General features: G+C 37.1%; 1 protein-coding gene across 1 annotated transcript in view; it reads left to right on the top strand.

Annotated features, from left to right (window-relative positions):
- The first annotated feature begins 3,616 nt into the window (after nucleotides 1–3,616).
- Mos (proto-oncogene serine/threonine-protein kinase mos) overlaps nucleotides 3,617–9,406 on the top strand; it is a 44,630-nt gene continuing 38,840 nt past the window's right edge. Inside the window, exon 1 of the mRNA XM_081765428.1 lies at nucleotides 3,617–3,865. Within this exon, the coding sequence (XP_081621554.1) occupies nucleotides 3,714–3,865 (152 nt within the window). The 5' untranslated portion in view covers nucleotides 3,617–3,713. The remainder of the gene's footprint in view (nucleotides 3,866–9,406) is intronic.

Genomic DNA, 9,406 nt, shown 5'->3' with positions numbered 1-9,406 from the left:
TAGTTTGAAAGGCGCTTCACTCACAAATTCTTCTTTCGTTTAGAAATCACTAGAATTTTTTGTTTTAGGGGGGGGGGGCTTGAAGCCTACACTCATAGGAATGACTAACATTAGATTTTAAAAAAAATCATGCAATTTGGGTGGACTTCAGCCTGAAAGTCACAAACCCCCTTAAATCTTATACTAATTACGGTTGAGATTATATTCTTGGACATAAGGAATAAGCAACGCAAATCAGTTTACGGTGATTTTTTTCTATTCCTGAGTTGGCTTTTTTTGTGGGACATATGCTAAACTATTAGAATGTGGTTCTTGTACCGGTACCAGAAAATACATGATTTTGTTTACAAATATTGGTAATTCATACTAAGTACCGATACCAGTACCCTCATTCTAATATCAATATTTGTAAACTATAGGCCCTATGCAGTTTTGTGTAGAAAGTAAAATGTATAAATACTGAAGGGAAAACACTGCACAGAAACGTTATATTCGTATGTACATTCGAACATACTTTTTTGTATGTTGTGCAAATAATCCCAACTATGGGGTTACTATGGTCATACTGAATGTTTACTAATGAACTTGCACGAATGTTTTCCACATATGTATCTAGCTATTATATATTTAATATACAGTGTTCTAAATCATTACGTTTGTAAGTTACATGTGATTTTCTTTAAAATTCCTTAAATCGTGTGCAAAATAACCCCGTCTTACGGTAACTTTATTAACAACGTAAATAAATTATATTGCAATGTTATGGTAGAGTTTAATGAAGCAGACCGTGATTAAGCCCTTCACCTTTTAATTTAAAAAATAAATCTCCAAAATGATTTACGAAGTTCCTTTGTAATATACAAAATGGTTTCAAAGTCCAGTGTATTAGCACACAGTAATTGCTTCGGAAATATAGGTTCAATTAGTCTTAGGTTGTAATAGGAATCCCTTTGCTCATTCAGCCTTCGGGGTAGGTGATTATAAGGAGTCTCCTTTGTCCACTGTGACCTCGGGAGACAGTTATAGGATTTCTCCGTAGCTCACTGCAGCGCCGTCAGAAAGATAGTGATAAGATATCTCTTTCTCTCGCTGCAGTCACCAGAGATAAGGTTTAGAGGGAATCTCCGTAGCCCATTGCAGTCCCAGGACAGAGGTATTGGTAGGTTAATGATCAGTTGTAGAGTGATGCTCCTGTCCACTTGTGGTCCTCTTTTATAGGTGTCCTCTTAAGGGGTGGTACGTGAGGAGAGGGTCGTCTACCTTCGGTCCCCTTCCGAACCAACTTCGTGACTTTCCGATGTTCTTCTATCGTCTGCTGGTGATAATGCTTGTATACAATAGCACCTGATTGTGAATGAAGCATGAGGTTGTTTACATATGAGCGTAGGGAACCTTACAATATCAAATACTCTAATGGATGAGTACGCAATTCTAATATAAAGTCGTAGTTTGTGCCTTTCGATATAAGTCGTGAATAATATCACGAACGCTCTTCTCAATACGAAAATTACAATAATGCGCTATTCAAACCTGGGTTAGGACGCTAATCACACGTTAAATCATCTCTGAATATCCCATTATGCCGGGGACGAGCACAAATCCCAAATGCAAAATCCACGTGAAATACTAGAAGTTAAAAGTTGTTCTTCGTTTTCTTACACAAACTTTCAAGTAGTATGCGCGTAAATTATTGGATGTATGTGTGTTATCGTTAGGAAATGAAAATGAAATATTTCAATTTTACGTCCCACGATTATGCCGTGTAGGCCAAAGGAAACAGTGATGACGAGAATGAATGAAATGGTGTAATGAAGAAAGTGGGAGAACCCACTCGCGCAGTGTTTTTACACTACAAAGCTCATTTGGCGTGAGCTGGAATCGAACCAGGAACCTTACGCACCAGAGGTGAACGTTTTACCATTTAGCCATCACGGTGTAGTGTGTTACTGTTAGGAGGACCGCCACAAGAATATATACAATTTCCTTCAGTAGAAAAACCATCAATTAGTATTTGCAATGTACGGCATACTTTTTAACACCCATAAAAGTTTGTTTTGCTCGATTTACTGGGAAACTATGCATGTGAATCTACCCTCGAGCAATCATTTTGTTCAGCTCTATATGATCTATCGAATTAAAAATTTAAGTTTTATTCTTAATAGTAATTTTGGACTATATCTTATTAACCGTAGCATATCTTACTAGTGGCATAGTGAAGAGCTTGAGATAGTACAACTCAGTTTTACCTTAACAGGTATCGTGGTTTCGTACAGCATCAATTTTTACGGTTACAAAAGAAAAGTTTTACCAAAACTACGCATGAGGCTTTATACTCATCGATATTAATTTGTTTATCTGATTGAGTTCTGTCGATTGGTATGTCCAGCGGCGCAAATCTGTCTTCAACATTGGGGGGGGGGGGGACAAGTAAGACGTTTTTTTTTTATTAAGCGATGCACAAAATAATTGTGAAGTTGAAAAACAATCCTGTGGAGGATCACGGAGCAGAGTTGTCTTCAACATTGGGAGGCGAGCAGATTTGAGGCTTATTCTGGGGGGACATCAATTTAATCTCACTTTCCTTTGTGGCAATCGGATTTTTTCCCCAAAAAACATATTTCAAATCGGATTATTGGGGGGGGGGGACAGTTCCCCAGTTCCAAGATTGGAGGGACATGTCCTCCTCACCAGTGTATGTATCATCTTTGGACATTATTTTTCGTTTCCGTTAAACCATAACGCTTTTTAACACTTTGTCATCATTAATCTTTAATAGTAGCTATCGTAGAATTTTAGTCTGCAAATATCCAAACTGTTCTGCTGAAATGTTCATAACTTTCAGTAGTGTCACTTTTCTATTTAATGAGTGGTATGTCACTCTGATGGGAAGGTTCTAGCATGCTGGACCGCAGATATGGGAGACAAGGGCGTCGATTTCTCTGTAAATTTGGTGGGGGCACTCAGACGTAGAAGGTATATATATGAGGATGTTAAGACAAATTGCATTCAAATTATGCCAAATATTGTATATTCATAAATACACTAGGGGGGCCCACATGAGCTTTGGGGGGGGCAGGATCGGCGCCCTTGATGGGTGAAGGTGGGTTAGTAGCCAAGTTGGTTCCTTTCCTTATCAAAGCTCAATACTCAATTCACATACGGCGGGAGCTCATGTGGTTCGGATTCCACGTTAATCAGTAGGTCCACGTCTCATATAGCCTCGCTGCTGAACGGGACGTAAAACTCAAAATCAATCAATCAATCAATCAATCAATTCACATACGTACGTAGTAATGCCGAGCGAGCGACGATAACGACTGAAGGCGGGTTAGTAGCCAAGTTGATTTCTTTATTACAACTTAATGAGGATGCAGGTCACTGTTCCAGAACCCTGCCCATTCTGATGTATTACATAGTATCAAGAAATCAGAATGATAAATAAGGATGTAGTTACACTTATTATTATTATTATTATTATTATTATTATTATTATTATTATTATTATTATTATTATTATTATTATATTTTAAAGAATATCCTTGAAGAAAGGAAAACTTGTTGTGTTAAGTCTTGCTGTTTCTAAATAAATAAAAAGCACCCATTTTACTCGTTTACAAAAGTGGAAAAGAACTATCCACCAGAGGGAGTAGGAAATCCAAACCTAATCTTAATCGCTCAGGAACAAAAGAAAGAAGGCGTGCAGTAAAAGAAAAATGGCTCGTTCCTTGAATCATCTTTGCAGTCCTCGTGTTTATTCACCTGTTTTACAGAAAATTGGTTTAAGTTCTGTCAAATTAAGTGCAGAAACTACTCCGAAAGTTAATCAAAGGAAAATATGTTTTACTCCTTCACCCGAGACGTCTAAGTAAGTATTAATTTGCGTATCCTAGTTGTAAATGGTTGTTCCTTATTAGTAACATATTTGACTCAAGACAATCTGTTTATTATATAAATGTTTTCAATTCATACTCTTATAATTTGTTCTATTTAATGAAAATTCAGAAGATAATTTTCAGCAATTAACCGTCTATGGGATGATTTAATTCTATTCAACTCGTCTTGTTTCAAAACGAGGTTTTGACTTCGTTAATTAGTTAGATTTGAATTTAGCGTCCCTTTCAGCAGCAAGACAATATGAGACGTGGACCTATAGCTTAAAATATAATCCGAACCACATGAACTCCGCCGGGAATTAACCTCGGGTCTCTAACGCCAAAGGCGCGCTCACTATATTCACATAGCCACAAGAGAGCTCCGTTCTGATTTCATGCTCACAGTATTCAGGATTTCACAATATGCATTGCTCTGTTTTCACATTGTTAATATTCTAGCCTTCGTGTTCGTAAGCTCATTTCGGTTTTCAATTAACACAAAGAGGGGTAATAGTATACAACAGTGCCTCATGATCTGTGCGCGTGGATACTTCCTACTGTTGCACTACGTATAAAAATGATTTTATTACATTTAGAAGTAGTAAGAAGCATCCACGTGCACGTGACATGCGATATTTGTTTCAAATCCCCCACATATACTCATACACTACGTACAAGGGCACATTATTATTCTTCGCATACCATAAAACACAACGAAACGCAACGCAAACCGACGTACATTTTATTTTATATTACTCAGTAATTAAATGAAAGTCGCATTTTTACCTCATTTTCAAGTTCCTATATCCTCAATGAATAATCCTTAAAAGACTGCACTTCGTGAGTCCTTGCTAAATGATGAGGCACTCTCGTATACTATATCCCAAAGGGTAAACAAACTGTTATGATTAGCGCCTTAACTTTGGTATAGGAGATAGGGTTCGTTTCTTGCTATAACTAATGTTCCAGTTCCACATTAAGCTGTAGGTCTTCTCTAGTACAACCTTACAGAATATTTATAACTATGTATAATAATAAAATATGTTCGGGTAAACTTTACAATTACCCTCCAGTCAAAATGACCAGAACTTTTACTTTCCCAAACGGGACGCATACAAATCGGCGACGGGGTTTTATATCTGACTTCCACATTGCATTTTGGGACTCAGCAGTGTTTTCAATTTCCAAAATATACAAGTAAGAATGATAACACAGCGTTTCTAACTTAAGTATAACTCAACAATACTTTTAACTACTTGAACACTCAGAATTCCAACTCAATTTCCACTTGACACAGCTGAATCTTGCCAATGAGTGTTGGTACGAAAAAATGTAGAATTTGCATTGACCATTTATATTTTGAATAATTACTTGACGCCTGGGTCACTTTTGCTTAAGAACGGGACATTTAGGTGTCTCGTTTGAGAATCAGATAAAAACGGGACAATGGTGGAAAAACGGGACGTCTGGTCACCTTGCCTCCAGTTGATATCCTTAGGCAGACACTAAATCTTTTCTTTCAGATTAACGTCCCACGTTACACGTTTTAGACTAAGGGAGACATAAGGCAAGTAAATGATGATGGAAGAATCGGTAGAATGAGAATGTAGGAGGAGAAGGGAGTACATCGTGAATACCTACGGACACGATGTTGTCCACTACAAACTTACTTGGCCGGGATTCGAACCAGGGAGCTCACGCCTCAGAGGTAAGCACTCTGCCAGTGAGCCACCGATCCCCTATTAAGCAGGGACTTGAAAAGCAGTCCTACTTATCAGCGCGCAGCTAGAACATGTACTGTAAAATTTACCCAAATGTTCTATTATTAATTTTCGAATTAATAATGACTCATCTCTGTTGCTTAAGGTTTTAGATTCGATCTGAGGCTGAGTTAGTTTTTCGTAGATTGCATCGTGTTCGTGGATTTTCTCGGAGTTTTACCATTCCCTTCCACATTAGTGTTCCACCAATTCTTTAATAATAATAGGTTAAGCACTTACCGTAAGCGACTGTGGCGTGGGAGACCCGGGATCAATTCCCTGCGGGAGCTCATGGTTTGGATTACACGTTAATCAGTAGATCCAGGTCTCATATAGCCTCGCTGCTGAAACGGACGCAAAACTCAAAATCAATTCAATTCTTCAATAAATAATAATAATAATAATAATAATAATAATAATAATAATAATAATAATAATAATAATAATAGAAATTTAATTTCATTTAAACTGACAATTTCGTTGTTTCTACTTAATGTAGGTAACTTGGACGTACTATATAAAATGTAAATAAAGAGCTAATGCTCATATTTCGAATTGTAGAGTCCGGATTCGAACCTAGAAAAAACTCTTTAAAGATTTTTCTGTTTCTGGGGAAAATGTATTTTTAAGAATGCATAACTTGAAGTCAAAATTTTGATAATCATATATTTTCCTTCGTGTACTTTACATTATTTTCAAACTCAAATTTCACCCTATTTTACATTGAAGAGTACCTGCAGTTTAGAAACTAAATTATTTCATATGATAATCTAATTCAAATTCGTCGTAATGTAACCAAGGCAAACACTTCATACTATTTATATACCGGTAGTTAAGATTAGATCCACTAGTATTACAACGGAGGAATGTTTGAATGATTGCTAGTAGAGATTCACAATCCGATAAACAAACCTAAAATGTTCTTTCACGATGTAAAATTTGATGCAGTGGTAACATTCATGTTTTATCACAAAGTGTGAACTTTTAAGCAGCATCGGGAGAAGAGCGCAAATCATGCGCCAAAAGTAGCTGAAGGTGGAGTGGGTCATGGTGGATGGTGGATTAGGGTGGGTCGTGGGTCGATGTGGGTCAGTGGGTCATAAGTGAGACCTCTAGCTCCTTTCCATATCGCTTCGGTGATCTCCATATCTCATCATGCTCTCTCAGATGCGCTATTTCTGCAGTTATTTCTGCGTGACAACCGCCCTGACTCTTCCTTGTCAAACATTTCTGAAAAACTCACCCGAATGAATTCATCCTCAAGAGTGAACTACTACTTGTGGATATGTTCACGAAAATTACTTATGCCATATTATAGGACTGTTAGTGGATTTTTTTTAAAAAATAAAATATGGGCAAAATTACTGAGTCGTTTTTGAGAAAATTGTCGTAAAAGAACTTACCCCAGGGGAAACTCTCTCTTTTGGATTTGTTGCAGAAAAATACCTATATCATATAATAGGCTTGTTAATGGTATATTGATTTATGAAATGTAAACCGTCATTCTCGAGATAATTGCAAAATTTTATTTTATTTTATTTTTTATCCTCCAGTATACTACACTTATAGCTATTTAGGGTAGGAATAAAATTCGAAAAACAACTCTTGAGAAATTTATAAAAATCTTATGTCTAAAATTTGGTCTTGGATACTTTGAGCGGCATGATCTCTGCTTCGGGAAGAACAGACACAAACAGCGTCGGATTTAGGATTTTCTGAGGGGGATGCCCCAATAACTACCAAAATAACCAATCACACTGAAACTCTTCAAAGTGATATGTGACAATATTTAAAATACCCCCTGACAACGCTAATACATAGAACGGGGGAGCACTTTAAGGAGGATCGCAAGGGATATGCATGAAAATTTTTCTTCTCTCCTCCTGTTTTTTTTCTTTTTCTTTTCTAATTGACAAATGTTATAATATTTCGCTTGATGTATCCTTTTCCTTCAACCTTCATAAAATCGACTTCTTCTTGCTTTTGCAAAGCTCTGCTTTCTTTTAAGCTATAAGCGGAATAATGATGGCAGAAAATTTCGGAAAGTGTTTCTATTTTCTCTGCTAAATTTTCATTTTAGATAGGTATACATACAACGAAGTGGGGTATACCAGTACGTGCACCTTTGCACCTCCCTACATCCGGCCCTGGACACAAAGCTAATTTTTTTTATGGCAAATAGGACTATGGAACATCTAAATCCATTGAAATCTTGACTTGTTTTAAATGGTCTATTCTTTCTTTTCTTCTATCGTTGCTCGGAAATGAAAATATACAAACAGCATATAAAAATATCGAACGTACAAAGGATACTAAAAAAAAAAAAAAAAAAACCTTCCACTGTTGTTTATTTTAGAAAATGTAAGAAAAGCAAAATAATAATACCCTTCCAGAAACCACGTATCAACTTGCACGACCATGGAGTAGCAGTGCTATTTGTTGGTAAAGTAAATTTTTTGTTTGTAAAATTTCGCAGATTTGTGGGCATGTGTTCGACAGTAGCTCGATTAAATCTAAAACTCTAGAAATACCATGGGCCGCGGTGGCTCAGTGGTCGAGCGTTCATCTCTGGTGCTTGGGGTCACGGGTCGATCCCAGCCCCCGCCAAGTGAACTTTGTGGTGGACAAACACCGTGTGCGTGGGTTTTCTCGGGGTTCTCCCGTTTCCTCCCACTTTCTTCATTCCACAATTTCATTCATTACTCATCATCACCGTCTCCTTTAGCCTAACCGGTATAATCGTGGGACTTAAACTCAGATTTCATTTCATTTTTTTTTTTTCTAGAAATACCACTTTCCAATCCTCTAACAATTGAAAAACAAAAATTTATTTTCATAGTAATTAATCTAATTTTTATTTCCTAGCTCCTAGATGTCTATCCAGACACACAAATAACATCCAAACTTTAGTCGGAATTCATGGGATTTGGCACTTGTTTCGTATTCTTCAGACTTTGGCTGTTTCTAAATCCGTATTTGTTTCATGCCATTCCACTTACTACTATCACCAACATTTAATTTCTCTCACTACATTTTATATTATAATATCATTGGGGAGTTACCAAGAAATTGGTGAAAAATTTCGCTCAAAAGATGTGCGTATTCTCCTCACTTAAAATTTTACAGTAGTAGCTGTTTTTCATTATACATTCCTTTTTCTCGTAGTTTCTTAAAAGGATTAACATTGGTTGAAATGAGGACGATCCGAATATGTGCCTCCAATTCTGAGAAGGATTTGAAGTAATGAACAGTTGACTGATTTTATTGTTTAGTCTGATGAAGCGACTTTTAAATTGCATGGAACCAACAATAGGCACAACTGTGTATACTGGAAAAGAGATAATCCTCATGTTATGAAAGAACGAGGTGTTTATCTTCCTAAGTTATCAATGTGGTGTCAGAGGACTTGTAGGGCCATTCTTTTTTCAAAAAACAATGACAGGTGTAGAGTACCTTAACATGTTGCAGGAACAAATGTGCCAGCTGGTCATCAACTGTACCCAGATGAAGATTGTTTTTTCAACAAGACGGTACAATGAACAGTTACCACCGAGATGTGTGGCAAGTCCTGGATTGGCCGACGAGGGAGTGTCTAGCATCAACCCAGATATCCCGATCTAAGGCCGTTAGACTTTCTTCTGTGGGGAACTTTGAAGAACACTATCGACGCAGCAAAACCATATACACTGGGTTCCATGAAAGAGGGGATTGATTTAAAATTTAGATTCCTAGGCTTTCGGCATCAATGGCCATTTAGCTCGTCACATTTGAGGG

This window comes from Thermobia domestica, chromosome 7, assembly GCF_964235325.1.
Source record: "Thermobia domestica chromosome 7, izTheDome1.hap1.1, whole genome shotgun sequence".
NCBI classification, from domain to species: Eukaryota; Metazoa; Arthropoda; class Insecta; order Zygentoma; family Lepismatidae; genus Thermobia; species Thermobia domestica.
This window is presented reverse-complemented; position numbering and strand designations above follow the sequence as displayed.